The 22,316-nt window shown below is 45.2% G+C and overlaps 1 protein-coding gene across 1 annotated transcript in view; it reads right to left on the bottom strand.

Annotated features, from left to right (window-relative positions):
• Positions 1–2,489: 2,489 nt before the first annotated feature.
• The window catches only part of TGFBR1 (transforming growth factor beta receptor 1), a 50,636-nt gene continuing 30,809 nt past the window's right edge, over positions 2,490–22,316 (bottom strand). Inside the window, exons 4-9 of the mRNA XM_075560213.1 lie at positions 17,629–17,859; positions 13,667–13,834; positions 12,110–12,266; positions 10,511–10,635; positions 9,234–9,364; positions 2,490–6,747 (exon numbers count right to left, since the gene is read on the bottom strand). Coding sequence (XP_075416328.1) covers positions 6,622–6,747; positions 9,234–9,364; positions 10,511–10,635; positions 12,110–12,266; positions 13,667–13,834; positions 17,629–17,859 — 938 coding nt within the window. The 3' untranslated portion in view covers positions 2,490–6,621. The remainder of the gene's footprint in view (positions 6,748–9,233; positions 9,365–10,510; positions 10,636–12,109; positions 12,267–13,666; positions 13,835–17,628; positions 17,860–22,316) is intronic.

The raw sequence follows: 22,316 nt of genomic DNA, 5'->3' as shown, positions 1-22,316 counted from the left end.
TCTTTGTATGGACGCGTCTTCCTGTTAATTAGCTGAAGGTTGTCAAATTTAGCGAGTCAAAAATATGAGCTGTCCAGTTAATGGGACTTCTGCTGCATACTTTTCTGGTGCAAGGGTATTAAAGTGTAACCAGGTGTCCTGTGTTCCTCTGGCAACCCTCTTGTGTATCCAAACCCAAACTCAATGTCATTGCGTCAGTGACCCTCTAGGGAAGAGGAAAGCTGGCTGAAGTTCTTGTATGGTTAACTGGGAGGTCATATGAACTATCACCCCATTGTTCAATCACGTCAAGCAGAACTGCACAGTTGTTACCAGTTTCCAAACAACACACACACACCACCCCCACCTCTACCACGACCACCCCCAGCCCCCGCCACAATCACCAGTATTGTTGACCCTGAAACCCTGATTGTACTTGCCCCTCCTATAGAGAGTTCATCAATCCTGGGTTTCATGCACTGAAAACAGAAACATAACACAACTTCATGAGGGTGATCCCCAATGACAACACCTCGGAGATAAACCCTAATATGAACAAGCCAATAAGAACAAAAATACAGAAAATGTTGAAAACCAACCAGATCAGGCCCTGCATGCATCAGAGGAGGGATCAACTGACAAGGTTTTAACTGTTCAAGTCAGGTGGACCCTTTTGATCTTCTGTACTCGTCTCCCCAATGCCCCGTTTAATGACCCCCGTCCTCCCATGCCTGTTATGGACAGAGGGAGGTCACTGGAGGCTTATTTCCTAATGGTCCCCACAAATGTATCATGGGCTCCCACTTCATACACAGATGCTCAGTTTAGGCTCCCACACCAACCCTTGATTTACAATCCCTCGGTGACTATTGGTGTGCTTCTTCTACGTGGACTTAGCTGACATCTCAGTGGGCTGCTTGTTTGGAGACAAGCCTGTAAGACCCCAGATGCTATTTTATCTAATAATCAGGCACCATCTAACTTCTTTACCATACTTTGCTACAGCACCCCTATCTACTGTGTCCCCTTCCTGAGGGCGAGTATCAAGCAGGGCCACGTGTAAGAACTAATTGTTCTTAAGTTGGAGCTAGGATTTACTGCAAACCCCAAACCCATTCCTGGGTCTATTTTTGTTGTTGTTAGTTTATCTCAGGCTGAATTTCCTTCTGAGAGCAAACAACCTATCTTTCTCCGGCAGAGCCGTCAGGGGGTTCAAACTGCCGACCTTGTGGTTAGTAGTCCAATGACTCATGAACGATGCTGCCAGGGCTCCTTCTGTTGTGGATGGTGTGTATTAAGTGCTACTGAGCCAATCCCAAGTCATAGCGACCCAGCACAACAGAACACAACCCTCTTCGGTTCTCTGCCATCCTCACAGTCATCTCCCCACCCGCAGCCTCCTCAAAGTCCTTTAAGAGTGCCTCCAGCCCAGCGGGTCCCCACCTTCCTCAGGCCGCCACCCTTTCACACAGCTCCTCGTGTGGTGGCCATGCCCAAAACATAACATTACTTTTGTTGCCACTTCATCACTGTCATTTTGCTACTGTTATGAATCAGGCGACCCCTATGAAAGGGTCCTTTGACCCACCCACCCCCAAGGGGTCATGGCCCACAGGTTGAGAACCGATGCCCTAGCCCTACGGTAGAGTGACTACAAGTTGAGGTGCTAGCTGCAAGGTCACAAGTTGTCATCGGCTTGACGCATGAGCTTAGGTTGGTTTGGGCTAGCTTTTGCCCCATCCTGTGCTCCGATTCAATTTCCAGAACAGACCCAAGTCTGTTACGTCCCCAGCAATCACGCAGTGGAGAGTTGCAGGGCATATCCCCCAGGACGGAGATGTGAAACAAGCTTTTCTCTGAATCAGGAAACACCAACGGCCCAAGAGACCCCTATTAAAATCTAATTCTGCTACTTCTCTGAAAATGCCATTTAAAAATAATCTCACTCTCCCTTACCTGCCTTTTACCGGAAGAAGAAACAGAATCCCCATGTCCGGTCTTCCGGAAGAAGTGACTGATCATGAAGAGCCATCTCACCTGCAACACCCCCAGGCCCCTGTCAGTTGATCCAGCTTCCTTCCCACTGTTCCCACCATTTCCCTAGTTTTCACGTCCAGCAGACTAACAGTTCAAATCTAGCTTTAAAATAAAAGGCCTATTTTTAAATTAGCAATGAATATGAAATGTTCTTCTTTGAAAATTATTGAAAAGCTCTAAGAATCAAAGACCCAAAAATACCACCACCACTTGAATACAAATGCAGCAGCCGTGCGGAGCCACCACACTGGCTAGGGCGCCTCTGCAGGGGGTCCTGCCCAAACATGGCTGCCTGAGCTCTTTGAGCCCAAAGACCCTTTCTGCACCCTGTGACGGCAATCACATTCACGATACAAACCAGCCTCGACTTTTCTGTTTTCCTGGGGTGTGGCAGTTTGAGGTGGGGGTGAGGGTGGGTGGTGGATGAGGCGGAAGGGTGCATACCCAGTCGTTTAAATGATGCCGCTAGAACATTGGGAAAAAAGTAATTTATTTGCATTGCTTCCATTTCTCTACTGTAGTGTTAGGACTTAACATAGCATCCCTCAACTACTTCTATTTACAGTCAGTCCACCCATAGTACTACTACAAATACAATACACAATTAAAAAACACGGAGAAATGCAGTTTATAGTTTTCTCTCCTCTAGAAGTTTCTCAAAAATCACTCAACTTAAAGGAGAATGTATATGGATTTTTTTTCTTTACATAGCTGGAAGGGCAGATAACATACTACCTAAAGCCAAAAGAGTTGTGCACACATACAATAAAAGATAGAAAACAGAAAGTAAAGTGTGATGTCATTTGGGGGTACAAATATAAACAATACAGTACCATTGGAGCCATTTAGCAACATAATACCCATATTTTATAGAAATAAAACTGCAAACTTGGAGAATGCTCTGACAAATATTCAACATTATATACACAGTGAGGTAAATGTATGTTGGTCTCTTGAGAGGTAATTTAAGTTTAAAGCAATTGACATTTTGAAGCATCTCCTTGACAAAAAAGAAAAACGAAACACGCCTGGAACCGTCTGTTCCATTGGCACAATGTGTAAAGGGGCGACCAAACAGGGTTCAGGACACGCGGTTCACAAATCAGGTGAAATAAGAAAAGAAAATCCACTGAAGTTCTTTTTAAGCTTTAGGAAACAGGCTGAATGTTATTAACCCCGTTTTTCAGAGTTGACAATGAGCGACTAAGAGCACACCGGGGGATTGAGAACTGCCAGCACAGGGACGACCTGCAGAGGGCCCGCCAGCAGTGGCCCTCCAGCATCCAGAACAGATACAGGAAGCTTCCGGCGGACTGTTCCCTAAGATGTCGCACTCTGCCGGGTTGTAACAGAACCCTCCTTTGGAATCTCCGCCGTTTGGCGCCAGAGCATGGCCATGGTCAGGACACAGAACGCAGCTGCTTTACAACCATCACCTTGTTCAGTGCACGGGTGCGGAGCAGCTCCTGATAGTGCACGTCTAGTGGTGGGAGGCAGATTTTACTGTGCATCTTTATTCGCATTCTGCTGCCATTAAAAAAAATATTGCGTCTGATCGTTCTGAGAGAAAGCAAAAGTAATTCAGGGCTGAAAAACAGACGTCCCAGGAAGAGCTGAATTTCTTCTACGTGGCCTCCAGGCACTTCTTGAGCACTGCCACTACAGTGGAGGCACAGGCTCAGCCAGGCAGTGCTTGCCAGGTCCTAGAGAGGATCCAACTGACTGGTCACAGCTTCTGCCACAACCTCACTGCCCCCGACTCCTCCTCCATGGCTCTGGAGGCTCAGCCCTACCTGACAGCATCTAGGACCTGGAAGTGCGCCCCACAACTTCTATCTGTGCCTCAAAAGCAGCTCTTCACTGCCAGCAAGGCTATGGTCTCCGAATCCAGGACTGGCAGGAGGGCACGGTGGCAAACACAGACCTGCATATCAAAAAAGGTCCAGGGGTGTCTAGGCCTCACTTGGGCCTAACCCCCTCTGCATCTCCATACTCTGGCATACTGAAAAAGCGGACAGGCAATTTGTCAGATGTTCTAGCTAAGTCGACTCTGGGAGGCGAAGCATCTTAGGATAGGCAGTACAAACAAAGGCTTACAAGTGACAAAATTAATACTCAGGCCAAATTTACCTGCCGTTATGGCCACAATAATCATGCGCCATCACCTGTAAGTCACTTCTATTTTCAGTATTAGCCAAGTAGGGCTCACTGCTAGCCAAAAGAAGAATTAGCTGCGGTGGCAGGTAGATCAAATTTAAAAGTAAATTCAACTTTTAAGAAAATGTCCTGAATCAAAAGTACATTGTATCCACCTAGGTTATGAACAGTATAGTTGTAGCTCAATCTTAGGTTTTAATTTAGAATACCTTCAGCAAAAGTTGATCACCTTTTATAATGAAAGTGGGAAATCATGTCCCAGAACTTTGGGTATGTTCTTAGAATTCTATGAAAATCGTTTTAGTGATTAAATGCATTGGTCCCTGGATTTCATAAAGCAGATCCGGGTAGGCTTAGACATGTCAAAAGGAAAAAAAGTACCCGATCACAGAGTTTTATTCAGCAGGTAACATAAGACAACTAGAAAGCAAACTCTCAAATGCATTCTCCTGCTTCAGTGAAATCATGGTAACTACAGAAAAAAAAACCCTCAAGTTTTTAGTCAAAATATTAAATAGCCTCTATGCACATTTCCCCATGATGTTTAACATATGAAATTGAAAAAAGGTATTGTTGCTCTAAGATCACTTTGGTTTTAAGACCAAACAAGTCTTTAAAATTTATTCTTACCACGTGTAAGCAATAAGACATTGTTCAAAATGCACCACAGTCGGTGCTAAAGGCTACTCTCTCTCACGGACCCCATACCGGAAAGGTTAGGCTGAGCCTTTCACCAGGCAGCTGATAGCACTACAAAATCAGAGTCTTGCCTCCCAGCTGATGTTTCATCCAGAACAAAATCACAGTGATCAAAAAAAGCCCCAGAACCTGACAAATGTGAAACCCTTACAAAGACTTTATAGCACTGGAAATTAAAAGCCAGTTCTTCTTAGAAGCTCAGCTCAATGTAACTTGAGGAGGCCACGAGGAATCTGCCCTTAACATTTGACTGAAAACATCTGTTAATGGAGTACAGAATCTCCACGCATCCCCTAGCTCCCACCTCTCCCAAATATGGATGGGGCATGCCGAGTTCCTTACTCAGAGATGCAAACTCAGCAGGTGCAGTACCTGCACGCTTAAGGAAAGACTGGATTAAAAGCTGCCTTTCTCAAAACCCTCAAAACTGCACCGCCTCTGCACTTACCTACGAAGTCGCAGAGAGCCCGCGGAACTCCCTCGGAGAGAACTAAGGTGAGTCTCGCACACCTGTTATCTACCGAGTCCAATGCTCAATGACCTTCACCCTCCCAGAAAGAGGTCTACCATTTAACATGAACCACCCTGACTTTAAATGTAATTAATTTCTTTAAAAAAAAATAACACTGCCTCAGATCAGATAAAGGGGGAAATGGCTTGCAGAATGTCACACAACTTTCCAAAGTAGCTAGACAAACTTTCCTTTTTTTGAAAACTAGTCTGCATGCTACAAATTTTACATTATTAAAGTACTATAAGTATCTAGAGAGTGCCACTCGATTTTCAAAAATATATTCTTAAGACAGCACAATGAACCTGGGGCGTTGGATGTGCGAATGAATGCTCAACCCCGCCCGGAGGCAGCCGGCTAGTTGCCGACACTTCATTGCGTTAGTGGTTCAAGCACAGTTTGGTTGGAGAAAGGCATTTTAAGGATGGAATACAAATGAAACACCAGGACAACCCTCCCAAAAATTAAAACAAGAAAAAAATGAGGGTTATCCAGATAAATAAAACTTTCAAAATGCAAACACTATCAAGTTTTAAAACACAGAGACTTTAAGCAAGTCTACTACTTTTCATGAGAGAGACACAGGAGTGGCACTTACTGGTATAGTACAATCCCATTTTGAAGGCATGTAATGTTCTGAATGTGTGAAAGAACAATAATCGTATACAAAATACGATTGCATAAATTATGTTCCTCACTGTGATATGAGGTCACTTTTAGACTCGTGGGTTCAGTTTAAAATCCTGAAAATTGAGAGCAGTACATTCAATGTCTGATTCAAGAAAACTCTTACTTTAGTGGCCCAGCATCCTCTTGAGAACGTACTAACCAGGAGTGACTCGCTCCTCTAAAAGGAAGCAGTGCTTCCTGGAGCTCGGCAGTCCAGCTCTTTCACTGCCAAAGACGACCTTCGGCACAGCCGAGCTACCAATGTGAAGACCAGCAGTCGGCTTTAAGCACGCGCACGCACACACGCTTCATTCAGGTTAACAGAAAATAAAGGTCAACTACACGACATCTCTAGCTGTCCTGGGACAGAAGCGTTCATAGTGCACAGGAAGGATCCACACGGCTGATCCCTGGAGCCAAGAAGTCCCGGGGAGTGCTTAGTTGACCTGGTCCCACTGCTGCTACAGGAAGCGAGCCCCTGTGTCCCCTCGCAGTGAGGTAGAACGGACCTCCGGCACAAAAGTCAGGAGCGGTGCTGAAGGACTCGCACAGCCCAGGCCACACTGCAGTTACATTTTGATGCCTTCCTGCTGACTGAGTTGAGACAGTGTTTTCTTAATCCGCAAAGCAGTCAGTCTAGCTGCTCCGTTGGCATACCAACATTCTCTCATAATTTTAGCCATTACTCTCAAAGCCTGCAAGGAAAGAAAAGAGAAACGATTGACAGCGTGTACCATGGGTTTGAGAAAGACCCATTGCCTGTGCAGTTTCTGTTTTGAAGGCAGGATGTGCGCGGCCTTTGGTTTCAGCAACGATGAGCAGAAACCACCCAGATCTCTACCAGCAGCAGGAAGCAGATGGCCCAGGGAGAGCGTGGCAGACCTAACCAGTGAAACCCTATACCATCACTGGACAAAGCAAGAAGGAATCTGAAACTCCCCAGCAAACCAAAGAACTAGCTACATCGAGTACCTCAGATGCATGTGGGGATGAAGCTCATGTTCTAGACAGAAGGATCAGTTCAAATATGCTTATGAAGTAGGTGGGATCCCACCACAGACCTGACCTTCAACTTCACACAGCCCCCACTTCCACAAGAGCAGAAGGCAAGAGACAGCAAATCACAGTTGTTGTTTCTCGAGAGAGGCTGACACAGAGCTTTCTGGCCTGGGGAAGAGGAGGGCAGAAAGGTCTGTGCTAAGCACATTCTACTACCTGCTTCTCCTGTCAGCATGGGCAACACCTGGACCTCTCTCTCCAGAAGACCGGAAGTGGCCCCTGAAAGGACGTGATGCGTCCATGGGGAGAGACCCAGGGACTGCAAGCAGTGGCTCTTGAAGGGCCACCCTAATGGTCAGCTGATGAGCTCCATTTGCAAGGCCTCCCCCCATCAGCTTCCAGAGCCCCCTTGAAGAACAGGAAAAGGCACTGTTGGCGAGATGCTGGCAGAGGGAAGGAAGGGACACAAACCCATTATCATTCACATCCTCAGGGAGGGAGACGCTGACCTGCCTGGCCCACTGACCGCACCGTGCTTTCCCTTTCCTTCCCTGGCTGTGGCGTTCCTCCGGTGTTGCGATGGGCTGTCTGGTAACCAACAGGAGGCTACAAACCAGACATCCAGAGAACAAAAGCCTGCTCCTTGAAATTCCATGGAGATAGCTCATGTGGAAGACAAACAGAATGCTGGAAAATCTCCCAGAGAATTGAGAAAAACAAGGAAGAGAATAAAAAACAGGAGGGAAAAGTATTAGCTCTACCCAGGAACGCCAACCTCCAAACAGCTAGCCAGAGTGAGGGAAAGAAGACAACGAAAGGGCGGAGAAGAAACCTAAAGAAGTGTTTCAGCAACAAGTCCTAGGAATGAACATTCCTTTCCAGATCTAAAGGACCATGTGCATACACATTCACTGAAGAAATCTCTCTGAGGGGTTAGCAAAGCCAAGAAAGACAACAGCCATCCTCACACAGCTTCCTTCCCCTTGGGGTAGGTTCTGTACTCAGAAAGCGAGTGAGTGGACTATGTCAGGTCTGCCAAGTGCTCAGCAAGGAGCTAAGCATGCTGGGGAAGGACAGGGCCATTCGAACCAGGTAGAAAGGGAGCAACGCCTGAGCAGAGACCTGAGAATAGTTAGCAAATGAGTAAAGCAGAAAGCAGGCATACAGAGAATTCCGGAAGGGAGACGCAGCCTAAGAGAAGGGCAAAGGGAACCAAGGATGAGAGGTGAGCAAAGTCCCCAAAGGACAAGTGAACAGACAGGGAGCCCACAGAGCGACCAGCCCAGAGGGAGCAGGCCCCAGTGAAGGGAAAGAGACGTAGGTATGCATATGTCATGTTTCCCACAGCACAAGACCAAATTAGTACTGAACACACAGAAATCGAATGAACGAAACGACAACAGCGACATAAATTCCGCAAGATAGGATGGAAACTTCAGGCTGTAAGAGTGCTCTTAATGTTCACTGTTAACTGTTTCAGTTCTAAAAGCCATCTGTTTGATATTAATCTGCTCTAATTCTGGAAAGAGTCAAACAGTACTTCAAATCTGAATTTAGTAGTATTCAAACCAAGTTTTAAAGAGACAAAATCTGGTCCTCCTCTCTTTTGTTAATTATATCATATGCAAATTCTTTGAGCCTGCTGACCCGTGTCCTATCTGGGCCTGGGTCTCTGATTGTGTTTTAAGCAGCTAAGACCTCGCTGCCGAGAGTTCTATTGAGTTCTGTCGTGGGATTTCAAGATGCCAATCAACTCCTTCAAGACCAGTTTTCCATTCCCCCTGAACTGAGACATCCAGGCTGGAGGAAAAGGCTGTAACAATGATAAGAGTTAGCAATTAAGGACCAGCTAAACCAAATCAGTCTAATGATGACTTTAAATTATGAACTAAGTAAATACTTCTGCTAGGAAGATTTCCCACAAATTCCTAGTGAGAGGTCACATGGCAATTCAATCAATAAAACATACCACCTTCAGATTTGTCTAAACCCCTCACTTTTGAAAATAAAGGCAATCATAATCAGATTTCTATGTTGGCCGGTTTATGATTGTTTTTAGTCACTGGCTTAATTGCCATGGGAAAGAACATTCTCTCGACTCTTTTCCTTAAAGAAAAGTGACCAAAGTTTCCCTTTAATAAGCCGTTTAGAAATGTGTGAACTACCCAACAGAGACACTCACTTCACAGCTCTGCCATCTGTTTGGAATATTTGGTCTTAACTTCTGTTCACAAACAACTTTCCTCATTTCTTCAACTGATGGATCAGAAGGTACAAGATCATAATAAGGCAGCTGGTAATCTTCATGAATTCCTGTAACAGTTCAAGAAAAACCACAAAATTAATTCCTAAAACTAGCTGTTGCCAAGGGACCAACAAAGATGGCTGTGATGACGGCTGACTGTGAGCTGTGAGGGGAAGACTGAAATCTGCTCCCCCAATCAGGGGCACCAACGGAGAGACCTCCTTCTGTGGGCAGAGGGGAATGTACACCCTGCCGTCTAGAGTCAATCTGTGGAACAAACCTCTTTCCCCCTGTGCATCTGTCTAGAACAGGCCATATTTCCTGTGAGGCACTTGCGGCTGCACAACAGCCTGTGCCTTTGTCTTGGGAGTCAATGTTCACAGGTGTCCAGAGTGACTATCTAAAAGCTAAAACAAACTTGTCTTTTAAAGTTGGAATGCAAAGGCTACAATCAAGATTAAAAAGAACACCCCACCCACCAAGAAGGGGTAGAAACTCATTATTTGTAAATGATTTGTGTGACATATAGCAAATGACCACACAAGCAAAAGTTTGCGACCTAACCAAGATGCCCATCTCTGACATGACCTCTCACTGAGAACAAGCCAAAATTACTCCCAAGTAAGGAAATGAGGGTTCCTCAGGAACATGCCACATGGGAGCAAACAGCCCCAGTCTCAAGGGAAAAACTATCAGTGTGACCCAGATACCCCTGAAGAAAACATTTCCTAGGTGGCTTATCAGTCACTCATTCTAAATAACAACCATCTAAAACAGCAGTTCTCAACCTGTGGGATGCAACCCCTTTGGGGGTCGAACGACCCTTTCACAGGGGTTGCCTAATTCCTAACTAGCAAAATGACTGATGAAGTAGCAACAAAAATAATTGTACGGTTGGGGGGTCCCCACCACAGGAGGGACTGTCTGAAAGGGCTGCAGCATGAGGAAGGTTGAGAACCACTGCACTAAGATCAAACAGGCCAGGATCAGAGGTGTCCCAAGATGTGGGCGGCCACAGAAAAAGACGACAACAGGATAAAGCTGTGCATTTGCTTATCATGTGCTGTTCCCTCATTCTCTCAGGTACCCTCGCTCGGCCATCACCTGTAGAACTAATCTCACATGGTGACTGTGTCACTGCCATCAATCAAAGAGAAGGTAACTCTTGACCAACTTCTTTTGGGGACAGACTGTTGGGAAGGAGAGCAATTTACCACCAATGGAACATCGTCGAGCAATTTCCCAGAACACTAAGCCCATTGCGTAGATGTCGGCGCGCTTGAAGGATTCAAAGTGTTTCATATTTATGGAGTCGTCTAGGACTTCAGGGGCCATGTACCTAAAAGAGAAGCCAGCATTTTATTTTATAGAATATAAAAAATTAATCAACTGTACAACTGTTCCCTCTGGTGGTTCTACTGCTTTTAAAAGCATGCTTCTTAAATATTTAAAACGTCCTAAAATAAAAAGAGGAAACTGGTGGCATACTAGTTACGAGTTGGGCTGCTAACGAGTTTCTACGCCCGTAAGAGTGACAGTCTTGGAAACCCACGGGGCAGTTCTACTCTGTCTGACAGCATCATTATGAGCCAGAGCCGTTCTGTGGCAGAGTTTGGTTTTGCGACGATGAAAAGTGAAGGAAAAAACCCAATCATCCTATTATTCCTACACAAGGTTAGCTGTTTGAGGAACATCATTGCAGACATCTCTCTATATTACATAGATATGTAGGTAAAATATATAACAGATTACATTAGACTCAAGAAAAATACTAGATGTTCACAGTGGCTTGAAAATTAACTGTCAACTGAATCCCATAAAAAACTGAAACAGCAGTTTCATGCTAAGTGAGCTTAGGTCTTCAGTTTCCAATGAGACACAGATAGACGATCGTGACTACTACAAAGGCCTTAACATACACCACCTGTTTTGCCATGTATGATGCAGGGATTCTATACTTTAACCTCAAAGTCTTCTCACTGCAACAAGATAAAAGGAACCAAGGGACACACTCCGCTGAGTGAGAATGAGTGTCGGTCCTCACATGTGTGCCACATGGGAGGGAGGGCTGCTGTGGCTTTGGACGTCTCGGATCAGAGGGCGGGACTCATAAAGAGCTGGGCAACCACTGTCCTGAACGCATGAGCCGGTCAAGGGTGCTGAGAATCCCAGCTGAAGGCAGGACCATGGATTCAGTATGAACAGCCCGGCAGGGGTGAAGGCGTGATGTGGCAGCGCGCTGGGGTGCACACAGCAAGAGCAGGAGCTTTGAAGCCAGGCAGCCCCAGGTTCAAAGGTCAGCTCGTCAGCTTTCTATCCGTGTGGAACTGACAGAATGGGCACATGGGTTAACATCCATATGGGAACTTTGCCATTTGTGCCTTCGTGGTCATTAAACCAACCTCCTAAGGTTCTTTCGAGGGCTGGGGGTGCGACAAGTATGCCCTAAGCAACCAGCAGAATGAGAGGAAGGGTGGGGTACAGGTTAGGGAGACAGTGGTGAAAATATGCTCTAGGCACAGGACATGCCAAAGAAACTGAGACAGTCTATATGAAAGAGCGATTAATATGCTTGACATGTAAACAGACACTCTACACACATTAAAGACAATTACATTTATAATTAAGATAAGCAGCCATCCTATTTTCTGGAAGTCAAGTAAGCTTGGCTTCAGGGTGGGCAATCTAATAGGGTACACATTTGAGTCTCAGAAGATAGATCTGTGTGTGTGTGTGTGTGTGTACACATGTGAGAAGGAGGGGGAAAAAGAAATAGATTTCACAAGGTATTAAACAATTATTAACAAGTTTACCTTTTTGTTCCCACTCTGTGGTTTGGAGCAATGTCAATTGTATCGGTGGCTGAATCATGTCTTACTGCCAGTCCCAAGTCGGCAATACAGCACGTCCCATTCTTCTTGACCAAGATATTCTTTGACTTCAAATCTCTATGTGCAATGGCCGGTTTCCCTAAAGAAACAAAAGTTAAACAAAGCTGGCTAAAAGGTAATGCCAAAGCCAAGCCTCAACTTCAAGTTCAAAAGCCTTTCTTTCTACTCCAGCCCAGATCACCAGCAACACCCAGGCAATTACCAAACTCAACCTCAAGCGAAACATTAGCCAGTTACTGAAAGTTCATTTCACTGAAGAAAGCAGACACAAGACACCCCAAATAATGTTTAAAAAAAAACAAACTAAACACCCTGTAAGTCTAAGGACTCAAAGACTTGGGACACTAGTCATATATTCCTACTTCCTGCCCAGGAACCCAAGTTTATGGATCCCTTTCCTACTTCCTGCCCAGGAACCCAAGTTTATGGATCCCTTTCCTTTCCTGTCCATTGGAATGTGCTCACTTCCGATGGATCACCTCAAATACAAAACATCTGGGAAGGGACTCTGAAAAAGAATGACGATGCAGAACAAGGACAAGAACCTTGATCCGTGCACCACTGGTGGGAATAGGCAATGCGGGTTTCGTAACTGGTTAAACACAGACTGTTCATGGACGCAGCAATTCTGCTCCTCAGTATACACCCAAAGAGAATAAAAACACGTCCGCACAAACCCAGATCCCAACGTTCACACAGTACTCAGAAAACTACAAAGGAACCATGGAAAGATCAAGACCAGTGGGTTTACAACATGTAGCATATTCAAATGCACAAGTTCACAGGAGGAAAAATCCAGTATCTTTTCATTTCACTCTTTCCCCATGAGCTTTTTGAAGTCCCCTCGCCCCAAAACAGAGTGATAATCTGTAGACATATTAAATGAAAGAAATAATTGTGCCAGGCACAAATATCTCATGGTGTGATTACTGTATGATTTGGTTTCATCTGTACAAATGTCCAGAGTAGGGCCGATCCACAGACAGGAGCAAAAGTCGATTGGTGGACGTGCAAGGCTTAGGAAATGGGCCGGGAAGTGGCCGCTGCAAGAGTGGTCAGCTCCAGGAAGGTGCCTGCATACTTTACATGGTGAACTGTATGGCATGTGAGTCATCTCTAATAGCTGTTATCCAAAAGAGATGACAATTACAGAGATGAGGCTGGCCAAGATGTGACCTGAAACTCTGCCCTCGGTAGGGAGGCCTGAGAAAGCAGGTGGTGCAGACAGGGGTGACGGCATCTGACATACGTGACACAAAACCGCCCTCCCCAAACTCGTACCGGAAAGCGATTTCCTTTCCAACTGTGCAACCGCTATCAGATAGCCTTCTTCTTATCTCAGAAACCAGTACACCCCACTTTTACATTTAATTTGACATATTCCCTTCACCTGGAATACACAACTTACAGCTTTCAAAAATCCCAAGACAGGCTGCTCCTTTCAAGAAGGCACAAAAATAGGATGGCTTACAGAATTACCTTGGGTCCCAACAATCTCCATGTGAAGATGGGCAAGTCCACTTGCTGTGGACAGAGCGAGTTTTATCATTCCTTCCACAGTAACTGTGTATCTGTTCAAATAATCAAAGAGAGATCCATGCTCATGGTAATCTGAAACCAACCAGAGCTGAGTCCATGTACCATTGTCTGCAAAACAAACGAATGTTCCAATCGGATTACAGTGATTCACTTACCTTTACAATCAATCCTGAACCACATCCCTGCGATATATTACCCACCTGTGATTGTATGTATTTCCTTCATATTTTCTTTTATCTGTACTGTGTCTTACACTTTTCAAGATATATCCACACACATACCCTTCAAAGTTTCACAATAAGACTTCCGTTCTTGAGCTGAATCAAGGATTATTTTTCTTAAACATAACACGCTCACATAAACAACCTACACAAACTCCTCTAGCCTGCAGAGCTAGAGCTCTTAATGCCCAGAAAAATGCCTGGTTCGGGGCTGATGTGCAGGCTGTTTTGGGAGAAGGAAAACAAGAGGAGACGAGAGAGGCTGGAGAAGGGAGCTTTATCTGGGGCCTAGTGTGGGCCGTGGGAGTGAAATATTAATGAGACAAAACTGAAAGCTTATTTTCGATGAAGTGATGAGCTTTAGTGACATTATATATGCATATAGTTCACAAAGTAGTCAGCCGATTATGATTCTAAGGTTGCTAACTTAGGGAAAAAAAATTAAAAACAGCAGGACCACTGACCCCTGGGGAAGCTGCGATAGGTTTGGAAGTGTCAGAGGGAGGAAAAGGAGTAGGGTTTGAACCAGAGTGCAGACGAGGCAGTTCTGAAAGTCCCTCAGCAAAGAGATGGTGTCGTAGTGGTGACGGTTCTGGCAAGACTCCTAGGCAGGTCCACAAAGTCCTATCTAACTTAAAATTTAAATATGGGAGACATCTGGTATCGCACATGTTCGAGGAGATGGCGACTCAATCGCGCATGACAGCAATACAAGGAGGCAGGGTTGTACACTGCAGAAGTCCCACACTTAATGGCACTCTGACCTGGGCGGGAATCCAGGGCCAGGATGTTACTGAAGATGTGACCTTGGACAAATTTCTTAACCAACCATGCTTCTGTTTCTTCTCTGATACAAGAACAAGACTTACTTTGCAAGGTTGCTACAAGTCTTTAAAAATAAAATTTTAAAGCAATGAAGCACAATATTGCACACACACAACATTTCCAATCAATGGAAGAAAAAAAAAAAACAACCAAAAAACTCCAACCCTCAAAACCCAAAGTGATAAAGGATCAATTGGAATTCTGATTAGAAGAGAAAAAGGAAGGAGATATGAACTTTTTGGGAAGATGCCTTTAGAGTCAGATTAAGGTTCTTTATACACCTGTTCTTTGTGATTCTAGAAAATGACTCTGTTCAAACAGACCTTTTCTATTTCTTGATATAGCTGCTATCAGTAGAACCTATCTGCATATCGATTTGTTAACCATGACTGAATCCTGAAGGGCTCAACAAAGACAACAAACAAACGGCACAAGGCCAGATGGCAGAAGCGCTCTTCTGGAGGTAACTGACTAGACAGGCAGAAGGAAGAGGAAACCCCTTTGAAGGGCTGCCTGAGGCAGAACTGCCTGCGTGCTGAGGAACGAAGAAAAAGGATGAGGGTGGAAGGCCTGGGATCTGTGCAGTTTCCTTCTCACCAAATCCACATTCGCTGCAGAGTGGATTCTGAGTCACTGCACCCCGAGAAGACAGAGTAGACCTGCACCTGTGGGTTTCTGAGGCGGCAGCTCTCTCCAGGAGTAGAAACCTCGTCTTTTTCTCAAGGAATGACTGGTGGTTTAGCCTGCTGACCTTGTGGTTAGCAGCCCAACGTATAATACCTATGCTGCCAGTAGTGGGGCCGGCTAGTTCCCATGGTGACCACCAGATGACAGCACCAGCCCAGACAGTGCTTGAACAAATGCAAATGCAAGGAGAAAGCTGAGGTGACAGCAGAACCAGCTCTTGGCACGGGGCTGTATGCTTGCAACCTGAGCCAGGCCTTTATACAGGGCAGGGCGAGGCCTCAAAACACGCCGATTAGACCATGAAGGGAGCACAGTAATTACTATTTGTAGAACTAGAGACTTGATACAAATCAAAAGAGTAAGAGTTCAAGGAAACAAAGCTAACTATTAAGAATACGAACAAACAAACAAGCAAAAGAGCCCAGGGTCCTACAGCACTTAATGAAAACTTGGATGCAGCTAACTGGTGTCAAACGCAAAAGAAAATGCGAACTAAGGATTCTGGCACACTATGAGCACTGCTTTTGTGTTTTAAGGAACAATGAGTTTTTAATTATAACTCATCATAATGGTATTATTGTTAACATCAATAATTTAATTTAGCCACATTCATCACTGTCCCTACCATCATTCATAAAAAGAGATCATGAAAATACAGGGTGTGTTTCATCCTGTGATGAAATAGGAAGCACACAACAAACTTACTATGCATTTTGGGGAAGACAACAAAACCTGAGTCAGATTCAGCCTCCAGCGCTATCAGTTTTCAGAAAAATACGGTGAAGCAGGGTAAGAAGAGCTATGAAAATTCCATCAGTAAAATCCAGAATGTGGCAAACAGTATAGTTTCTTCAACAAATAAACTGTATATGGAGAAAAAAAGAAGGGGGAAATCTAGAAATTTAAAATACTTGCAAGAACTATCAACTCAAATGCACTATATGGACTATGGATCCTGATTGGAATAAGCAATTGTTTTTACCTCAAAGGAAAAAAAATCTCTTCACTTAGAAATCCAAATTTAAAATATTTATGGACAGGAAGATATTATCTGGTGTCAACTCCAAGACAACTCAGTCAGGAGCAAAAAGTAGATGGGGCGTTAAAGATAAATAAACACAATCGACAGTGACGGCAGGTCAGTACCCAATTCTCAACTTTTCTCCCTCATTGAATTTTTCAGCAAATAAAAGCCTAGAAAATAAACAAGTAACACGTGCCAGCTGTAAGTCGATTTGAAACCGAGAGAGGCATAAAACATACACATCACCAACTGAAGACGAAGGACTGTATTTTGAAAACACGCTGCTGAATGCAGTTCCAGGCAGGTAAACACCAGTGACCGCCCTTTTACAGAGGGACGTTGGGAAATGCCATTAACTGGGTGTGGCTGCTGAGAGTGGAGTTCTGAATGTGCGTGTCTGGAGGTGTCTGATGGGCTCCGGCTACTGAGAATAGTTGTGGGCAGTATGGTCTCCACAGGAGCTAAGAAAGTGAAAGGAGCATCGGAAGCAGATGGTCTCCAGTCTCCTTTGGTGACTCTAGGGGTTTCTCCCCACTCTCTGTGGTTCCCCACTAACACAGCTCCCACTCAGCCGCCCTGTTTTCTTCATCTGATCTGACCCTAAGCTTCAGGAAGCAAGTATCCACACAACACAAAGGTTCGCAGGGATGAAGACGGTTTTAGATCAACCAGGCTATTTTATATTTTTGACAAACCATCTTTTCCTATTTAAATAAATTTACTTAAAAAATGGATCCACTTAAGAGAGCCCGATGGAAATCCTACTGGATGGAAATCCTACTGGTCAAGAAGCGATTAAAAGGAAACATTTGAGCCCTACCCTGCCCCCAAATTGTGAACTAGAGTTTATGTATCTTTTTGGTTATTATGACTATGCTCAATAACTGCCTTGAACTAAAATAGCAAAGGCACCCACTCTCCCCCAGTTATTTACATTTTATACATCAGCTTTCTTTAGAAACATGTTGCAGAGTTCCTGTTTCTACATTCACGTTTCTAATACAATCTGACTAATTTGGTGAGCCCAATCTATAAGACAAATACCTATGTCTCAACCAAACGGGAAATGTGGCGTAGCTACAACCAGAAAGAGGCTCAAGTCAATTTTGTTACACTCGGAATAAGGAAAAGCAAGTGCTACCAACCTTTGTTGTCTGCTGCTATAAATCCCAGGATGTTCTCGTGACGTAGCATGACGGTTTGGTAAATCTCTGCCTCACGAAACCATGAGCGCTCTTCTCTAGAGGAGAATATCTTAACAGCTACTTCTTCTCCCCGCCACTTTCCTCGCCAGACTTCTCCAAAGCGACCTTTGCCGATGCTTTCTTGTAGCACAATAGTTCTTGCTATTGTTCTCTGGACAAGCAATGGCAAACCTGCAGAAAAAGACCCAGACTGTGTAACATAAACAACCTTGGGCATCTGACCCAGAAGAGGCATCAACGGGAGGCCCAGAAAGGTGAAATTTCTTCAGAGCTACTTTTAAGGAATCTGCAACCTGATGGAGATATAAATGACATTTGCAAAAAATAATTAACACTGAGATGAAAAGAAGCGAACACAACAAAAGAATGGAGAAAGTCCTGCTTTGGGTTTAAAACCCAGATAGGCTTTTAAACCCAGTGGACCGTGGGCAGTGCTCTAGGACCAGAGGAATGGAGGAGGGAGGAAGGAGGGCATCTACAGAAGGTAGAAGGATGAGTGAAAGGCGCTCGGAGGGCCAGCGTGGACAAAAGCAGAGAGAGCGAGCATGGGAGAAGGGAGGGGGGAGGGAGTGGGAGGAGCAAAGCATGAAGACTTCTGAGTGCCGAGCTACAGGTGGGAAGGGGAACCATTAAAGCTTTCTGGAAAAGGACTGTGAAGGGAAAGAAAGACAAAAGAAGTGTCCTATTTTAGAAAGATGAATCTGGTTAATGGGAAGAGAAAAGCGTGTGAACACAAGAAGCAAAATAAATTCTGTTGCAATTTTTAATCATAAAAAAATACTAGAGAAATAATTTCAAGGCAAGCAACTTCCTTGCTAGGGACTGGCTTCCGAATACCAGTAGAGCACCCTAAAGAAGTATTTTCCAGCAGAATTGTGCAATACAGTACTGTTTGTTTTCCTGGCTGCAGTTTCCATGGGCGTTAGCTAGGGATCCAAGTACCCGGGAAAGCTCGCTACAATGTTTTCTTTATGGCGATGCTGCTTTCGTGGTCCCACTGTGAGTGCTTCGTGTTCGTGTGCACGTCAGGCCGCGCTTCAGGTCCTCTTTCCTCGGTCCTGTCATCTGCGCCCGCAGGCTATTAGTGAGGTTCCTGCAGTCTTCTTCTACAGCCGGTCTAGACAGTCTGCTCAGCGCACAGGCTGTGCAAGTCTGCTGAAAGGATGCAGTCCAGAGGCACATCTGCTCTCCTGGCTTTAAACCACACACTTTAAAGCCTGTTTCGTTAGAACTACTACTGGTACCTCGTGCTCTCTCTACACAGAGGTTCCACGCGAACACAATAAAGGGTTCTGGAAATCCCATTCTTCTCAGTTTGTTAGGAGCCACACAGGCCAATGACTTTGCATTGCCAGGAAAACAAATGTAAAAGCATCTTTCTGGTGGTATTCCCTGCTTTTAGCCCAAATCCATGTGATATCAGCAATGACATCCCTCATTACATGTCTTCTCTGAATCCAGCCTGAGTTTCTGGCAGCTCCTTGTGGATGTATTGCTCCAACCATTGTTGGATGATCAGAAATCATTTACCTCTACACGATGCTGTGGGAAAGCCATGGGGCCATAGCTGACTTCCTCTGCTACACACAAGAGGAAAATCCAACTGTCTCCTACCCAAAGCCAAGTGCCACAAGAAGCAGTCAGACACACCTCCACCCTCCACACGGCCTCACCTATTCTGACACCAGCTATCTTCCCACAGCCCTCTACTTCTTTGCTGGGTCTGACAATTACTTGTAATGGACACAGACAAAACATGCAGTTCTGGGAGTTAGCTAGGGAGCGCTGACGAGTAAGATTACATTGGCCCACAGCAACCTCTCCTCAGCCTAAAGCCAGGTTCCTTCCTGGTCCTCCACCTCTCTGCCTCCGTGGACCAGGAAGTCCATCCACTGCTCGGCCTCACAGCCTCATGGTCTCCACACTGCTATTTCACTCAGTCTCACGGTCTCCTTGCCTCGGCCGCTGTTCCCCTTGGCGTGGCCTCGCCACCTTAGGCAGGGATTCTGAGCATTCTTCGCAGGTGGATCTTCTTTCTGGATGGTCCCAGGGATTCACTTTGCTCTGCTTCTGCGACAGCCCTCTTCTACTGAAGTGTGGTTTTTGTCTGCCAGATCATACCCCCAAGGAGACAAAACAATGGTGACTTGGTTCATAGACTCTAATAAGGTGGAGACTCAGAATACGTAATTCTGTCCATTGGCACAAAAAAGAATTCCCTCCAAATTGGGATTATAACCACAGGCACAGAGGCTAGAATTTATAACACATCACATAAGGCATTATGGCTACAAAGGCCATAGCAACTGACTACGTCTCAGCTCTTCATGACACTGATGACCCTTCACATTCCGTTGGATCGCTTTCCTTTGGAGTGCACACAAATACGGATCTCTTCTAGACGGTTGGTGAGGTAGCTGTCTTCCATGTTTCTTGGCATAGTGCCTCTTCAGCTTGATGACATTTCCAATCGTATTCCATCAACTTCTGGAGCCTTGTTTTTCACTAATGCCTTCAGTGTAGCGTGGACGTCTTCATTCAGTGCCGTTGGTTCTTGATCATAGTTCGCTCCCCTGAAATGCTAACCACCAACCAAGCCTTTCTGGACCGATGGCTCGTAAATGGTATCAGGTGCGGTTGGATGGGTTCCAACTGCAAACAACTCTGTGCAACAGAGTCAAACACTGTGCCCTCCTGCACCAGCTTCACAATGTCTGTGCGCTTTGGGGCAGTCACTGGGTTGGTCCATCTCATTAATCTTTTTTTTTGGGGGGGGGGTCCTGAAATATCCTGCCCCTAATGTGAAACTGCTTATAAATTCAAGCGTTAAGTACTTTAAAGTAATCCGAAGCTCTTTTCTTTTCACCTTTCCATTTCTTGGAGAGCACTACTTCCCTTCCCTTCTCACCTCCTACAAAGGAATAGTTAATTATGTAGGAACACTGTCTTTATAAGGAGACTGCTAGCAAAAATCGGTAGGAAATCCTACAAGAAATTCTTTCACACTATGAATATTCAATCCCTAATTATGCTTTTATATCAGGTACAGACTTCAACATGTACTGAAGAGTTAATTTCAGGAGCTGACACGGGAAGTTACAAAGGCACATAATAAAGGAGAACAGGGGTGCAAACGGAAGTCTGGAAATGCCTGACTCATTCAGGACTTACGTAACTGGCATGGTCAAGACACTAACATGACAGGGAAAGTTCTGTCTTCTCCACTCACCACTGGATTCTACACGCATAAAATTCAAAACCAATCAAGATGTAAACTATCTGTATCTGTTTAACCTAACCTGCATGAACACCTGAGCACTTTAAAAAGTGGTCATTTCTTTTGAAAGAAATCAAACAGGTCTCTCATCTGCCTCATGGGCTATCCCTTTAGAACCAATCGAGAGAAAACTTCAGCAGGGAAACAGGGCCGCAGGCAGCAGACAAAGGAAGCATTTCTGAGCAGCACGTTCAAAAGATTATAAGCACGCAGAAGACAAGACGTAGCCCACGCGGGTCTAAGAGACTCTCCAAAGCAGGTCCACATGGGCTCCCTTCTCACTCCCATTAAACACGAGCACACACAGTGCCAAGGACCCAGGCATCGGGTGAGCATCGAAGGAAGTGCTGCCAGAAGGGCGCTTCTCCACTATCTTCAGCGGGTTTCCAGTTAAAGGCACACCCTCTGGGAGACAGATGGAGGGGGGGGGATCGCCTTATTTCCGTCAGGGTACCGGCTAATAAACAAGCACTCCTAACATAGAAGGGCTTGTTTGACCACGTCCTCAGTGAAATGAGAGATGAAAGCGGCTACTACACGCTGTCATTTTCTTAGCCACAGGCACCAGGCCCGTGGACACTGTGGCATCAAGGCTTCCGCAGGACTAGGAGGGGACGTGGCACTTTCTGCCATCGCCCCTTACAGGCAGCCTCTGTCGGGGCAAGCTCAGACGACCCCGAGCACACCACAACCCCTACAAGTATAAAGGAGCCTTTATTTAAGCCTTTCTGGACTATGAAGCAAAGTGATATTATATGACAATAAGTTTTTAATGGGACTAACATCTGTCCCAGGGGCATAACTTTAGAAAGTATTTTCACAAAATTGCTAAACTCATTTGAACCTCAAACTAATCTAATGATGTGCTTAGGGCAGGACTCATCACTTTCATTTTAAACACAAGGCACTCGGGCCTGAGGTATCAGCCAACTGCCCAGAGTCAGAGCTGGCCAATCAGTCAGCCAGCGTATCGGGGCCAAGTATACAGGCAGGAAGAGAAGTTTGGACAGCAGGCTGCTGTTCCTGGTGGGAAATACATACAGAGTAGAAAATAATGAATTCCTCTTCTGTATTTCATGCCAATATCATACAAGGTGAAGGTCAACAACTGCATTCTTACTCAGCAATCAACTGCCAGTCTCGCAGCAATCTCTTTAATCATCTAGGTGGGTCTCCTCCCCTTGAGGCTTGGCACGCACCACCCATGCTAAGTGACACGAGTTGCTTTGGTTTCCCTGGATAGAAATTTGCTAACAACAGAACTGGTCCAAGGGATCAGTTATGAATGATCGGCAGACACCTTGATATCCTGGGATTTGGGGTCTTGGGTTACCACAGTTTTGGCCCACAA

The sequence above is a fragment of the Tenrec ecaudatus genome, chromosome 10, assembly GCF_050624435.1.
Source record: "Tenrec ecaudatus isolate mTenEca1 chromosome 10, mTenEca1.hap1, whole genome shotgun sequence".
Lineage (NCBI taxonomy): Eukaryota > Metazoa > Chordata > Mammalia > Afrosoricida > Tenrecidae > Tenrec > Tenrec ecaudatus.
This window is presented reverse-complemented; position numbering and strand designations above follow the sequence as displayed.